The following is a 16,383-nucleotide window of genomic DNA, read 5'->3' on the forward strand; positions in this document are numbered from 1 at the left end:
AAGGGTGAGGAAGGAAGGAAGGAAGACAAGGAGAAGGTGGAAGGAAGGATGGGAAAGGAAGGAAGGAAGGACAGAAGGAAGGAAAGGAAGAAACAAGGTGGAAGGGAGGGAGGGAGGAAGGAAGGAAGAAGAAAAAGGAGAAGGAAGGAAGGAAGACAAAGGGAAGAAAAGAAAGAAAGAAGAAAAGAAGGGGAGGGAATGAAGGAAGGGAGGGAAAGGAAGGAAGGAAAAAAAGGAAGGAGGGGAAGGAAAGGAAGGAGGAAAGAATGGAAAGGAAGGAAGAAGAACGAAGGAAGACAAAGGGAAGAAAAGAAAGAAAGAAGAAAAGAAAGATAAAAGGAAAGAAGGAGGGAGGAGGGAGGAAAAAAAGAAGAAAGGGAGGGAGGGAAGGAAGAAGAACGAAGGAAGACAAAGGGAAGAAAAGAAAGAAGAAAAGAAAGATAAAAGGAAAGAAGGAGGGAGGAGGGAGGAAAAAAGAAGAAAGGGAGGGAGGGAAGGAAGAAGAACGAAGGAAGACAAAGGGAAGAAAAGAAAGAAGAAAAGAAAGATAAAAGGAAAGAAGGAGGGAGGAAAGAAAGAAGAAAAGAAAGGGAGGAAGGGAAGGAGGAAAGAATGGAAAGGAAGGAAGAAGAAGGAAGGAAGAAAAGAAAGAAAGAAGAAAAGAAGGGGAGGGGATGAAGGAAGGGAGGGAAAGGAAGAAAGGAAAAAAGAAAGAAAGAAGAAAAGAGAGGGGAGGGAGGGAGGGGAGGAAGGAGGAGGAGGGGTTGGAGGAGAAAAGAGAAGCCCCACCCACCCTCACTTCCTCCTTCCGGTCTGAGGCCGGCCACGCCCCCTCCCTCTGCCGCGCCTGCGCGAGTCCTCCGGGGCGTCCTTGGAGCCGCCGCCGCCGCCGCTGCCGAGTGGGGGGGGGGGCGGGTGCCGAAGGAGCCGCCGCCGCCATGCAGAGCTGGAGCCGCGTCTGCTGCGCCCTCGCCCAGGTAGCGCCCGCGGGGGACCCTCGGCCTGCGCTCCCGTCTCGTCCCTCCCACGCGTGTCCGGGGGCCCCGAGGGGACGTGGGGGGGGGGCTCTGCAAAGTCCCTGCTGAAGCCTTGGAGCCCTTTGCAGAGCGGCCTCGTCCAGACATTGGGGGGGGGTGTTTGCTCGGGTTGGGGGTTCAGACGATGCTTGCAAAGGGACACGTGTGCAAATAAAATGAGAAAGGCAGGCTGGGTTGCTGGGGGTGGGTGGGTGGGGGTTGCTTCTTGCAGAGGGTGGGGGGCGACACGGGGGTGGGGGGGTGCGTGGCGGACACTACAGGGCTGTCGTGTCTTAGTGGCCTAAAAGACTGGTGGGCTTCCACTTTTAGAAGTCCCCAGCCAGCCAGCCAGCATGGCAGAGGAATAACAGAGCTGGGGTGGGGTGGGGGGACCTTAGAGGTCTTCTAGTCCAGCCCTCTTCTCAAGAAGGGGACCCTAGACTAGGGGTCTCCAACCTTGGCAACTTTAAGCCCCGAGGACTTCAACTCCCAGAATTCCCCAGCCAGCCAGCATGGCAGAGGAATAATAGAGCTGGGGGGGACCTTAGAGGTCTTCTAATCCAGCCCTCTTCTCAAGAAGGGGACCCTAGACCAGGGGTGTCCAACCTTGGCAACTTTAAGCCTGGAGGACTTCCAGCCCCAGAATTCCCCAGCCAGCTGGGAGGGACCTTGGAGGTCTTCTAGTCCAGCCCTCTTCTCAAGAAGGGGACCCTAGACCAGGAGTCTCCAACCTTGGCAACTTTAAGCCTGGAGGACTTCAACTCCCAGAATTCCCCAGCCAGCCAGCATGGCAGAGGAATAATAGAGCTGGGGGGGACCTTGGAGGTCTTCTAGCCCAGCCCTCTTCTCAAGAAGGGGACCCTAGACCAGGAGTCTCCAACCTTGGTAAATTTAAGCCTGGAGGACTTCAACTCCCAGAATTCCCCAGCCAGCTGGGAGGGATCTTGGAGGTCTTCTAGTCCAGCCCTCTGCTCGAAAAGGGGACCCTAAACTAGGGGTCTCCAACCTTGGCAACTTTAAGCCTGGAGGACTTCAACTCCCAGAATTCAAAGCAAAGTTGGCTGGGGAATTCTGGGAGTTGAAGTCCTCCAGGCTTAAAACGTGCCAAGGTTGGAGACCCCCGTCCTAGACCATTTCAGACAAGAGGCTGTCTAGTCTCTTCTTAAAAGCCTCCAGGGATGGAGCAGCCACAACGTCTGGAGGCAACTGGTTCCTCTGATCGATCAATCAGAATAAAGCTGGAAGGGACCTTGGAGGTCTTCTAGTCCAACCTTCTACTCAGGCAGGAGGCCTTATATACCATTCCCAAGAAATGGTTGTCCAGTATTTCTTAAAAGCCTCCAGGGATAGAGCATCCATACCTTCTGAAGTCAACCCATTCCCCTGATTAATCAAGCAATCAATCAGAATAGAAGTGGAAGGGACCTTGGAGGTCTTCTAGTCCAACCCTCTCCTCAAGAAGGAGACCTTATACCGTTCCCAACAAATGGTTGTCCTGTCTTTTCTTAAAAGCCTCCAGGGATGGAGCACCCATAACTTTCTGGACCGGGATGCCCTGCGCATGGTCACTCACGCCCTTGTCACCTCCCGGCTGGACTATTGTAATGCTCTCTACATGGGGCTCCCCTTGAAGAGCACTCGGAGGCTCCAACTGGTCCAGAATGTGGCCGCGCGGGTGGTTATGGGCGCAACCCGTTGCGCCCACGTGACGCCCCTCCGCGAGCTGCACTGGCTCCCAGTGGTCTTCCGGGTGCGATTCAAGGTGTTGGTCACCACCTTTAAAGCGCTCCATGGCATAGGACCCGGGTACCTCCGAGACCGTCTTCTGCCACCAATAGCCTCCCACCGGCCAGTCCGCTCCCACAGAGAGGGTCTCCTCAGGGTGCCATCAGCCAAGTTATGTCGGCTGGCGACACCCAGGGGGACGGCCTTCTCTGTGGGAGCCCCAGCCCTGTGGAATGAACTGCCCGCGGAAATGCGTAAGATCTCCGACCTCCGTGTATTTCTCTGTGCCCTCAAGACCCCGCTGTTCTGCAAAGCCGGGCTATCAATGTAATGATTTTTAAATTTATTTTTATTTTATTTATTTATTTTATTCAATTTGTATACCGCCCTTCTCCTAGTGGACTCAGGGCGGTGCACAGCCAAAAACTAAAACACATAACAGCACAAAAATTTTAAATTATTAAAAGAATTATATACTATTGGCCCAATTATAAAACAATTCGATGTTTTATTGGGTGTTTTAAATTTCTGGGGTTTTAAATCTGAGCCGAAATTATGTAATAATTTTAATTATTTTTAACTGATGTTTGTCTTTGTGTTTTTAATAGGCTGTACACCGCCCTGAGTCCTTCGGGAGAAGGGCGGTATAGAAACAAATTTATTTATTTATTTATTTATTTTGGAGGCAAGGCGTTCCACTGATTGATCAATCAATCAATCAATCAATCAGAATAGAGCTGAAAGAGTGAAAGAGCTGTGGTACAGCTAAATTATATTTAGATAATTTCTGCAAAAACAATTGACGCTCTATCCAAGCTTCTTTTCCTATGCCAAAAGCAAAATAACAAAGAGTTGGACGCAGGGGTGAAATCCAATTTTTCCCCCCACTGCCGGTTCTGTGGGTGTGGCTTGGTGGGCGTGGCAGGGGAAGGATAATGCAAAATCCCCATTCCCTCCCCACTCCTGGGGGAAGGATATTGCAAAATCTCCATTCCCACCTCACTCGGGGGGCCAGCCAGAGGTGGCATTTACCGCTTCTTCAAACTACTCAAAATTTCCGCTACCGGTTCGTCAGAACCTGCTGGATTTCACCCCTGATCCCTACTCTAAGGAGTTGGCAAGAAGAAGCACTCTTGTTGCCTTTTGCATATTTTGGGTAGGCAAGGATCCCCAGCAATCCTGCTCATTGCTGGCCCAGCTGGCTGAATCTTACTGCAGTTACTAAACAACTGAACGAGGCTTTATTTCCTAGACTTTAAAATAGGAAGAGTATTTGGGTATGTTTTATTGTTTGTTTATTTGATTTGTATACCGCCCTACTCCTGAAGGACTCAGGGCGGTGAACAGCCAAACAAAAAAATACATAGATACAAAAATTTAAAAACCAGATAAAATCGAATTAAATCATTTTGGCCCAGACAAATTAAAACACCCCAATAATTTAAAAACAGATTAAAATTTACATATTAAAAAGAGGGAAAAGATTAGGCCAAGCCCGCCTGGTGGAATAAAAAGGTCTTCACAGCGCGGCGGAAGGTGCGCAGATCCGGGATCCTCCGTATCTCCGGGGAGAGCTCATTCCAGACAGTAGGTGCCCCCACAGAGAAGGATCTCCCCCTAGGGGCCGCCAGTCGACACTGCTTGGCTGACGGCACCCGGAGGAGTCCCTCTCTATGAGAGCGTACTGGCCGGTGGGAGGCTATTGGTGGTAGTAGGCGGTCCCGTAGACAACCAGGTCCTATGTCTTGTCTAATGAAGAGAAGGCCTGGGGGAAACATCATAGCAGTCTTCCAATATTTGAGGAGCTGCCATGAAGAAGAGGGAGTCAAGCTATTCTCCAAAGCACCTGAGGGCAGGAGAAGAAATAATGGATGGAAACTCATCAAAGAGAGATCCAGTTCAGAACTAAGGAGAAATTTCCTGGCAGAACAATTAACCAACGGAACATCTTGCCTCCAGAAGTTATGAATGCTCCAACACTGGAAGTTTTTTAAGAAGAGATTGGACAGCCACTTGTCTCAAATGGCATAGAGCAGTGATGGCTAACCTTTTGCCATCGCGTGCCAGGAGAGGGGGGGCGGGGGAGGGTCGCGCGCGCACGTGCCCACGCGCATGTGTGCGCAACCCCCTCCCCCCCACCGCTCCTGGCACAGGATGGCCTGGTAGGCCCGTTTTTCTTTCTTACCTGGCTCCAGATCCTCTCTGTGTATCTGGGAACGGCGAAAACAGCCTTTCCCACTCCCTTGGAGGCCCTACGGAGGCTGAAAGGGCCCATTTCCCAACTCCCGGTGGGACAGGAAGTGACATTTTTTGCTGTCCCCAGCCTCCAGAACCTCTCTAGGAGTCTCTAGGAGCCTCTCTAGGAGTCACTTCCTGTCCCACCGGGAGTGGGGAAATGGGCCCTTTCAGCCTCCGTAGGGCCTCCAAGGGAGTGGGAAAGGCTGTTTTCGCCGTTCCCAAATACACAGAGAGGATCTGGAGCCAGGTAAGAAAGAAAAACGGGCCTTCCCCACCCCCCCAGGCCTTCCAGAGGCAGGAAACAGCCTGTTTCCCTACTTCTGGTGGGCCCAGAAGGCCCGAAAATCAGCTGGCCGGCGCATGCATGCGCCCCAGAGCTGAGCTGGCGTGCCCACTAATATGGCTCCGCGTGCCACCTGTGGCACGCGTGCCATAGGTTCGCCATCACGGGCATAGAGTCTCCTACTTGAGTAGGGTATTGGATTCGAAGACCTCCAAGTTCCCTTCCAACTCCATTATTTTATAAATTATTTGAATTGGTAGCAGACCTGGGTGATTTTGTGAGTGTATAGGTCAGAGGTCCTCCCTGGTGGCTGAGGATGATGAAAGTTTTGGTCTAACATCTCAAGGGTTTTGTTCTTTCACAAAAGTTTTGTGTGGTTGTAGCAAATTCTAGCAGGACTCTTCTTGTGCGTGGAGCAATACAACAGTTAAAGCAAAATCCCTCAAACCAGGAGTGAAATGCTCCCGGTTCGGACCGGATCGCTCGATCCGGTAGCGATGGCGGTGGGTGGTTCGGAGAACCGGTAGCAAAAATCCCTGCGCTCACCCCCCCATGCCCAGCTGAGCCGTGGGATCATCAGAGGCTGTTTTTTTTTTTTTTTTTTTACTTTTAAAAGCATTTTTTCTACAACCTCTTCGGCCGAAGAGGCTGTGGGGGAAAAAAATGCCTTTAAAAGCCTCTGGCGATCCCAGCTGAGTTGCCTGATCATCAGAGGCTACTAAAAGCATTTTTTTCTGCAACCTCTTCGGCCGAAGAGGTTGTAGAAAAAATGCTTTTAAAAGTAAAAAAAAAAAAAAAGTTGGCCATGCCCACTCAGTCACATTATCCCCCCCCCCCCCAAGCCATGCCCACAGAACCGGTAGTAACAAATTTTAGATTTCATCCCTGCCTCAAACTTTTATGGGTATCCCATGGAGAGGGAGGGAGGGGGAGGGAGAAAGGGGGAGAGAGAGAAAAGGAGAGAGAGGGAGAGAAAGAAAGAAAGAAAGGGGGAGAAAGAGAGGGAGAGAGAGAGATAATATATCTTTTCTTTCTTTCAAATTTTACTTTTTAATTTAATTTAATTTTTGATTTATATGCCGCCCTTCTCCGGAGACTCAGGGCGGCTTACAATGCGCTAAGCAATAGCCTTCATCCTTTTTGTATATTTATACAAAGTCAGCTTATTGCCCCCACAAACTGGGTCCTCAATTTACCTACCTTAGAAAGGATGGAAGGCTGAGTCAACCTTGAGCCTGGCGAGATTCGAACCTGCAGTAATTGTAGGCAGCTGGTCTTAATAACAGGGTGCTTTAAACCACTGTACTACCAAGGCTCCTTTTTACTTTGGCAGTCCTTTATTCTGTATAAATCAAAATAAAATTAGAATAGAATAGAAAGAATAGAATAGAATAGAATAGAATAGAATAGAATAGAATAGAATAGAATAGAATAGAATTTTTATTGGCCAAGTGTGATCGGACACACAAGGAATTTGTCTTTGGTGCATACACTCCTAGTGTACATAAAAGATACATTCATCAAGAATCATAAGGTACAACACTTAATGATAGCCATAGGGTACAAATAAGCAATCAGGAAACAATATCAATATTGATCAATAAAAACTTGGCTGATCAATAAAATCAGCCGAGTGTCACTTTTATAGAGTTTTATAAGATGTACCAAAAGTCAGGCCTCATACACCAATCGCAATATATTTTGGGGGAAACGTTACTGTGTTAGGGACATTCTAAGATCATATGTCAAAGAAATAAAGAACTGGCAATCAAGTTGAACATTTAATGTAATTTATGCAATAAATGACGTGGCTTATGGGGTTTGACTTTTGGTCTACCCTGCATTTCTTGATCATCAATTGCTTCCTTGTTGAGAATTAAAATAATTGGAATTTTTGGCTTTCCTGGAGAAAAACTATGAGAATTGGATTGTTCTCAATTGTTTTTTTTTGAAATGTAAGCTATCCGGTATTGTTCAGTACAATATATTGTTTCCTAATGTGATAAAACTAAGCTGGACTTCTGTAGGAATCTTATTTGCCTCTCTGAGGTTTGAGATAGCGGGAAATAATCAGCCACAATAGCCTTTTTGATAATATTTTTCTGCTGTATAAACAGATTTGAATGTGTCCTTGAGATTAATTGCAAGGACCAAACGTCAAGGTTTGTAAGGAAGTATTGGTTTATAAGCTTATTGGCACATAATACACTTTGCTATTTTTTTTTTTTAATTTGATTTATATGCCGCCCTTCTCCGAAGACTCAGGGCGGCTTACAATGCGCTAAGCAATAGCCTTCATCCTTTTGTATATTTATACAAAGTCAGCTTATTGCCCCCACAAACTGGGTCCTCATTTCACCTACCTTAGAAAGGATGGAAGGCTGAGTCAACCTTGAGCCTTGGCGAGATTCGAACCCTGCAGTAATTGCACGCAGCTGGTCTTAATAAGCTTAATAACAGGGTGCCTTAAACCCCTGTACTACCAAGGCTCTTTGCAATCGGTAGTTGGGAGCAGGCTTAAGAATGGCTAATCACCTCAGCTTTTATTTTCAAACTTTTGTCTTAGCGGAGTATAATAAACAAAAATGCTATTTAGGATACAGAAAACAAGAGTAAGGGTTGAGTTTTTGCCCAATGCATCGTATGGATATGTCATCCTTTCTGAGGGAATTTAGATGCCAAGGAAGACAAACATTGAAGATTTTTTTTTTTCCTATTTAAGAGTTGCAAAGAATAAAGGTAGGATCGAATCGAATAGAATTCTTTTATTGGCCAAGCGTGATTGGACACACATGGAATTTGTCTTTGGTGCATATGCTCTCAGTGTACATAAAGAAAAAAATAAAATATATTCGTCAAGAATCATAAGATACAACACTTAATGATAGTCATAGGATACTAATAAGCAATCAAATCATACTAGGAAACAATAAAAACAATATCAGTTATAAAGATACAAGCAACACGGATATAGCCATAAGGATGAGAAGAAAAATAGTAATATAGTCTTAGTAGTTAATTTGACAGTGTTGTGGGAATTAGTTGTTTAGCGGAGTGATCGGGTGAAATCCAGCAGGTTCTGACAGGTTCTGGAGAACCGGTAGCGGAAATTTTGAGCAGTTCGGAGAACCGGCAAATACCACCTCTGGCTGGCCCCAGAGTGGGGTGGCAATAGAGATTTTGCAATATCCTTCCCCCAGGAGTGGGGAGGGAATGGGGATATTGCAGTATCCTTCCCCTGCCACGCCCACCAAGCTACACCACGCCCACCAAGCCACACCCACAGAACCGGTAGTAAAAAAATTTTGAATTTCACCACTGAGAGTGATGGCATTCGGAAAAAACTCGTCCTTATGTTTTGTTGTTCTAAACTAAATTGAAAGATAAGTAATTAGGTTGTAATTAGAGTAATTAGGGTAAAATGAGTGACGGATCATTCTGTTAGGCCTTATTCTAGAAACTTATTCTTTCCTCTTTTTTTTTTTCTTTTCCTCAAATTAGAGGGGCCATTTTAGCCGGATCCAGCATGGTTTACAAAGCATTTCAGCAGCGCCTGTGAGAACTTACGCCGATCAAGGTAAATATTACCTAGCTTTGAAATGCATGGAAAAATAGGGTTTCTTTCTTCGTAAAAATCCACCGCTCCTTCCAGGATGGGGTTTAACTGCATTACTGTTTTATTTATTTATTAAATGTTCAACCAGCTCTTTTGAGTTGTACCCGACACTGCATCTGGCATTTATGCATTTATATTACCGTGTTTCCCTGAAAATAAGACCTGTCTTATATTTTTTAAACCCTGAAATAAGCGCTTGGCCTTATTTTAGAGGAGGTCTTATTATTTTGGGGCGCGCGGAGCAAGACGGGGCTCCTCTTGCCGTCATACCGGATTTACAGCTCTGTCTCCCTAACCCTAAGTAGTGGAAATGACAGGGACCAGCTCCTCATGTGTTTAAATATTTTTGGGAAGGGTTTATTTTCGGGGGAGGGATTAACTGGGGAGGGCTTATTTTCGGGGAAACACGGTACATATTCTGATGATTACATAGCAAAACACTTTAGTAAAGCCACTAGACCACGGGTGTCAAACTCAAGGCCTGTGGCCCGTGCGGTGCTTAGATCTGGCCCGTGGGGCCGCCCTGGAAACAGCGAAGAACCGGCCCACGGTACCTCTGCCAGCAAAAACGGAGCTCGGGAGGATCATGTGCGGCCCACCCGGGGCTCCATTTTCGGCTGCGATGGCCTGGCCTCCTGCAGCCCTCTGCCAGCAAAAACAGAGCTCGGGAAAGCCGAAAGCAGAGCATCGACAAGTGACGTGTGAGCTGGCCATGCCCCCCCTGGCTGTGCCAACCTGCCCCCCCCAAGCAGTGGTGAGCTCCAAAAATTTTAGCAAGGGGTTCTCTGCCCGGTTGCTGGGTGGGTGTGGCCATGGTGGGCGTGGCCTAGTTGGCCTCCTGCACCACGGTGGGAGGGGGCGGCGGTGCGTTTTTGCCCTCCCTGTGCCCTCTGGAGGTCGTTTCTGGCCTTCCTGAACTTCCAGTAGGCCCATTTTTCGCCCTCCCCAAGCTTCCATGAGCACCCTGTACTTACCTGCATCCAAAACAGGCTGCGTGGGGACTCCTGGGAGTGGAGGGGCGGAGTGGGTGGGGCCAGCCAGGAGTGGGATTTGGGGGTTCTCCGAACTGCACAAAATCTTAGCTACAGGTTCTCCCGAACCCCTAGCATCCTACCCCTGCCCCCGAGGTCAAACACAACCCTGATCCGGCCCTCGAGTTTGATACCCCTGCACTAGGCCCTTGGAATTGGCCGTCTCAATTTGTTAACAAAGAAGTCCGATCCGAGGATTGTTTATCATACAGGTAGTCCTCGACTTACAACCATTATTCATTTAGTGACCATTCAAAGTTACAACGGCACCGAAAAATGAGACTTATGCCTGTTTTCACGGTTAGGACTGTTGCAGCATTCCCCAGGGTCACGTGATCAAAATTTGGGCACTCGGCATCTGACTCGTATTTATGACGGGCTCATGGGATCACATTTTGCGACATTCTGACAAAGCAAAGCGAACGGGGAAGTCAGATTCACTTAACAACCGCGTTATTAACTTAACAACCGCCACAGTTCGCTTAAAAAGTGTGGCAAAATTCGTAAAACGGGGCAATACTCACTTAACTGTCTCGCTTAGCGACATAAATTTTAGGCTCAATTGTGGTCGTAAGTTGAGGAATACCTGTACAATGGAATAAAGCTGTGGCTATTTACTTGTTTACCGTAAACTGTGTGAAAATAACGAACAATATATTCTGTAGCAATGGAGATATCTTTCTATAGTAACAGTAACAGAGTTGGAAGGGAGCTTGGAGGTCATCTAGCCCAACCCCCTGCTCACGCAGGAGGCCTGTACTAGGGATTCGAACCGCCGAACTGCCGACCTTTCTGATTAACAAACTCAGTGTCTTAGCCACTGAGCCAATCTTTCTTGGCAATCTTTAAATATTTAACTTAAAAAAAAATTCTCTGTGATTGTTCTTCTCAAATTAAGTTTGGGTCTTTTTGTCAGTTGATGCTGATGTGACCGTCATCGGATCTGGTCCCGGAGGGTATGTTGCTGCCATCAAAGCTGCCCAACTTGGCTTTAAGGTGAGCAAGCATGGTAAGATCCCCAGGTAATGTCTCAATAGTTTGGAAAAGTTTCCCAAAATTCTTACCAACAAGGGAAAGAGTGGAAGGTTACTCATCTTGTGTGCAGATAAAGGTAAAGGTTCCCCTTGCACATATGTGCTAGTCATTCCCGACTCTAGGGGGCGGTGCTCATCTCCATTTCAAAGCTGAAGTGCCAGCGCTGTCCGAAGATGTCTCCGTGGTCATATGGACGGCATGACTAAAGGCAAAAGGCGCACGGAACGCTGTTACCTTCCCACCAAAGGTGGTCCCTATTTTTCTACTTGCATTTTTGACGTGCTTTCGAACTGCTAGGTGGGCAGAAGCTGGGACAAGTCACGGGAACTCACCCCGTCACGCGGCACTCGGGATTCGAACCGCTGAACTGCCGACCTTACGATCGACAAGCTCAGCGTCTTAGCCGCTGAGCCACCGCGTCCTCAAGATACTCTTAATACTCTCAAGATACTGAAGATACTAGGGATTCGAACCGCTGTAGGAGGTGGTTAAATATGACGGACCTTCAGTGACACCCAGATTATAAGAAATTTGAAGTAGAAACTCTGAGAGTTAAACAATGTTCATTCACCCTCAGTCGTCAGGCCTGGAAGCCATCTTTGGTATTGGGCCTTCAGGCCTGCCACATTTTACTACTGTGGGAAACTGTGAAGGAGAATTGTGTGGAACGAGGGTGATATGTAGTCACAATAACATTCCTTTCTCAGAGAGTCAAGGACATCTTGCCCTGCACCTGGAGGGGTGTGACTGTGAGGCATCTCCAGTTGGGATGGTGCTTTGATTGGACCACGTGATGGACTTGTGGGTGCAGGGAGAAGGGACTTGGCTTACATCCGTGGTGGCGAACCTATGGCACGCGTGCCACCTGTGGCACGTAGAGCCATATCTGGGGGCACGCAAGTGTCCTAGCTCAGCTCCAGCGCACCAGCTGATTTTCTAGCCTTCCGGGCCCACCGGAGGAGGGAAGGGGAGGGAGGAAGGATGGAAAAAAATTGTTGTAATACTTGTTAAAACTTAAAAAAAAAAACATAAAAAAAACCACAATAACTCTTGCTTTTAAATCCTAGACTGCCTGCGTGGAGAAAAATGAAACCCTGGGTGGGACATGTTTGAATGTTGGATGCATCCCTTCTAAGGTAGGTTTGGGATTCGTCTTTCCCATCATATTGGAAGCAAATATCAAAATTTGAAAAGGGTATTTTTAGAAACACTGAAGTGAACAGAGGTAGCTATTTACGACCACAATTGAGCCCAAAATCTATGTTACTAAAACGAGAAACTTTCTTGAGTGTGTTTGTCCCATTTTACGACTCTTCTTGCCACATTTGGTTGTTAAGTGAATCCGGCTTCCTTGGATTTGACTTTGCTTGTCAGAAAAGGGAATCGATGTTGTGACATAGCCTTACTGAGTCATTACAAGACACAATTAGTCCCAAACAAACCTATTTTATTGTAACAGCTGAGAATTGCGTTCATTCCCAGCTGAGTCCCAATTAGTTGCAAAACAAGAATGAGTTTTTAATGTTTTTAATGTTTTTAATTTTTAAATGTTTTTTTATAATGATTTTTTGGAATGTATTGTGAGCCGCCCTGAGTCTTCGGAGAAGGGCGGCATATAAATTGAATTAATTAAATTAAATTAAATTAAAGTCCTTTGGAATTTAGGGATAATCACCAACCTTTATCTTCTTTGACACCCTCCCAAGGGCCTTACTTGGCAAAGCCCCACGACATTCAGAAACAAAGAAGAGATGCCGACTGGAAACAGAGTTAGCAACGTTGCTTTCCTGCAAAAGGCCCAAGTGCCTTTGTTTCTCTTTTAAGCCTTATGAGAGGGGCCAATCATCTCCTGGCCTTACTCCCCAGTCGTCCCTTTTGCTTTAGCTGTTCTTGCCTTCTGGCAGCTCTGCGCATGCGCGCACTAGGAACAGGCTCCTTCTGTTCCTCTGCCTCTCTGCTGTCCGACTGGAGGCTTTGGAGTCCGCGCATGACTCCCAGATGGCCCTGGCCCCATCTCTGCCTCCGACGCAGAGCCCTCATCCAGGCCTTCCCCAGCCTCCAGGACTGGCCCATGTTCCTCCCCAGCCTCCTCACTGTCTGACTCCGCTGCCAGCTCCGCAGGCTGCTGGCGAACCACAACAATCGATCACATGACCCTTGGCCACTGTGACGGTCATAAATATGAACCAGTTGCCAAGCATCTGAATTTTGATCACGTGACTGTGGGAATGCTGCAATGGTCATTAAGCGTGAAAAAACGGCCGTCTCTTTTTTTTTCAGTGCTTTTGTAACTTCAAGCAGTCACTAAACGAACCGTTGTAAATTCAGGACTACCTGTAGTTTATGAGCTGCACTGTGGTTTTTTTTTTTTTTTATTGAAAAGTTTTATAAGAAATACAAACAATTTACTCCCCCCACCCTTTCCCCCTCCCCACATAATAGAAAATGTACATTTTCTTATACATAATAAATCCTACATATACATGTTTCCCTTAAAGAAAGCATAAAAATAAGACATTTTAATTACATTCGGAGTTGCTCTTCTTCTCTTTCTTCCCTCATTCCACAGCAAACCTTCTTCTTCTCCTCCTCTCTTTCCCTTCCCTCCGTCCTCTTCTCTCCTACTTTCTCCTTCCTCCTCTCCTACCTCATCCTACTTCCTTTTCCTTTCCCCCACTCCTCTCTTCTTTTCCCCCTTCTCACCTTCACTCCTACTCCTGTCCCCTTCCCTTCCTCTTCTCCTTTCTTCCATTCCTCTCCCTCCCTCTCCTCTTCCTACCCTCTCCTCCTCTCTCTTTTCTAACTTCTTTGCTGTGAAATATTCTCCTCCTTTAGTATCTGAGCAACTCCTGTATTCTAATCGTAGATACTTTCAGTTTCTTTTCAGATTTATTCTATCTATCTGCATTATCAAGCTGCACTGTGGTTGTGTTAGCCAGCCGTCTTGGTGTTACAGTCCCAAATACATTGTGTGTGTGTGTGTGTGTGTAGAAGACTAGTGTTAAGTGGACTGAGTGACTACTTAAGATAAGACAAAACACCTCAAATATTAAATATAAAAGTGCTGCCTTGAAGCTGTGAACATATAATCAGGGTTTTAAGTACTTTCCCTGACTGGATAAAGGTAGTTATTTTAAATGCACCATTTTTTAAATGTGGCATTTACGGAGTAGATTGTGTATTTTAATCGAAAACTGCTTTTATGTTACAGGCCTTGTTAAACAATTCACACCTGTACCATTTGGCTCATGGCAAAGACTTTGCTAGCAGAGGGATTGAAAGTGAGTACGCCAGACAACTCCTATGACTCCGATTCTGCTGAGTATATTCCATTTGTTTGTTTGTTTGTATCCCACGTTTATTATTTTTACCAATAACCCAAGGCAACAAAAGCACACAATGCGCTTGCCTTTGTGAGAAGGAGTCCGTCTGAGCAAGATTGGGGGTGATTTCGCTTCCTTCCTGCCTGCCTGCCTGCCTGCCTTCCTTGTCTATCCTTCCCTCCCTCCTTCCTTGTCTTTTCTGCCTTGTCTCTTCTTCCCCTTCCTTCCTTCCTTTTCTTCCTTGTCCTCCCCGTCTTCCTTCCTTCCTGTCTTTCCTTCCTTCTTTCCTTTTCTTCCTGTCTTTCCTTCCTTCCTTCCCTCTTTCCTTGTCTTTTCTGCCTTGTGTCTCCTTTCTTCCTTCCTTTTTTCTTTCCTTCTTTCCTTTTCTTCCTTATCCTTCCTCCCTCCCTCTGTTCCTTCCTTCCTTCCTTCCTTCCTTCCTTCCTTCCTTCCTTCCTTCCTTCCTTCCTTCCTTCCTTCCTGTCTTTCTTTCTTTTTTTCTTTCTTTCCTCCCTCCCTCCCTCCCTTCCTTCCTTCCTTTTCTTCCTTGTCTATCCTTCCCTCCCTCCCTCCTTCCTTCCTTTTCTTCCTTGTCTATCCTTCCCTCCCTCCTTCCTTGTCTTTTCTGCCTTGTCTCTCCTTCCCCTTCCTTCCTTCTTTTTCTTCCTTGTCCTCCCCCGTCTTCCTTCCTTCCTATCTTTCCTTCCTTCTTTCCTTTTCTTCCTGTCTTTCCTTCCTTCCCTCCCTCTTTCCTTGTCTTTTCTGCCTTGTGTCTCCTTTCTTCCTTCCTTCTTTCTTTCCTTCCTTTTCTTGCTTATCCTTCCTCTCTCCCTCGCTCCGTTCCTTCCTTCCTTCCTTCCCTTTCCCTTCCTTCCTTCCTTCCTTCCTTCCTTCCTTCCTTCCTTCCTTCCTTCCTTCCTTCCGTCTTTTCCTCCTTGACCCTCCCTCCCAAGTTTGGATTGAAATGTTTAATTGTTCGGTGAACTCCTTTTCAGAACGTGGGATGCCCAAGACTAACCAACTTCCCATTCATAATTTGTGTTTAAACAGTTACAGGTCTCCGGTTGAATTTAGAGAAGATGATGGAACAGAAGAGTGGTGCAGTGAAGGCTTTAACAGGAGGAATCGCTCACTTGTTTAAACAAAATAAGGTACCCTTTTGACAAAAACACACCGGCTTTTATTTGCATTATCCCTAGCTATTAGGTATTTTATACCTCTTTAGTCTGCTGGGGGAGGATAAATAATAAAGGAAAAAGGGACTTCCAAATTCTTTATTAACAGAACATCTTAGAAAGCCAGATTCACTTAATAGGCGTGTGACTAATTTAATCACTGCAGTGATTCACTTAACAACCGTGGGGCAAAACTTGCTTAAGCAACAGGAATTTGGGGCTCAGTTGTGGTCATAAGTTGAGGACTACCTGTAGCCTTATTTGTTTTCTGATTTTCAAGAATCAGTACGGAAGACATGGCTAGCTCAGGTAGCCATGTTGGGGTTTAGTTAATCTGACTTCTAAAAACAGCTGGATAGGTATTCTTTTCTTAAAGCCTTGAGACTCCGAAGTGCCATTCTGCCGTAACATATTTCAGATTTTATTATTATTATATACTTTATTCATTAAACATGAAGCTCAGTCAACTGATCATTTAAAAATGTGTCACAAATACCATTGACTGGTGCTAATGGTTGATACGGGTTGCTGTCAGATTATTGTTGTTGTTATTACTATTACTATTACTATTATGGTTGGTTGCCCAGTCAGCCAGATGTTGAGACTGGATTTGGCCTTTTTATCCACCTATTGAGTCCTTCCCTGGGTAAGCAGATGTTGTTTAATAATATTAACGGTTTTGTCACAGGACCTAAACCAGTGATGGCTAACCGTTTTGCCATCGCGCACCAGGAGGGCGGGTTGTGGGAGGGTCATGTGCATGTGTGCCCACACTCATAATTCTATGCACCCCGCCCCCGTGCATGTGCGCGCGACCCCCCCTTCCCTGCTCCTGGCACATGATGGCCCGGTAGGTCTGTTTTTCTTTCTCACCTGGCTCCAGGGCTTCTCTAGGAATCTGGGGAGGGCGAAAACTGCCTTCCCTACCCCCCCCCAGAGGT

General features: G+C 46.5%; 1 protein-coding gene across 1 annotated transcript in view; it reads left to right on the top strand.

Moving 5' to 3' along the window:
* Window positions 1-799: 799 nt before the first annotated feature.
* Window positions 800-16,383, top strand: part of DLD (dihydrolipoamide dehydrogenase) — a 31,850-nt gene continuing 16,266 nt past the window's right edge. The window contains exons 1-6 of the mRNA XM_087873369.1: window positions 800-977; window positions 8,764-8,839; window positions 10,826-10,905; window positions 12,012-12,080; window positions 14,156-14,225; window positions 15,318-15,418. Of these exons, the coding sequence (XP_087729495.1) occupies window positions 939-977; window positions 8,764-8,839; window positions 10,826-10,905; window positions 12,012-12,080; window positions 14,156-14,225; window positions 15,318-15,418 (435 nt within the window). The 5' untranslated portion in view covers window positions 800-938. The remainder of the gene's footprint in view (window positions 978-8,763; window positions 8,840-10,825; window positions 10,906-12,011; window positions 12,081-14,155; window positions 14,226-15,317; window positions 15,419-16,383) is intronic.

This window comes from Pantherophis guttatus, chromosome 7 (genome assembly GCF_059756535.1).
Source record: "Pantherophis guttatus breed Tessera chromosome 7, ASM5975653v1, whole genome shotgun sequence".
Lineage (NCBI taxonomy): Eukaryota > Metazoa > Chordata > Lepidosauria > Squamata > Colubridae > Pantherophis > Pantherophis guttatus.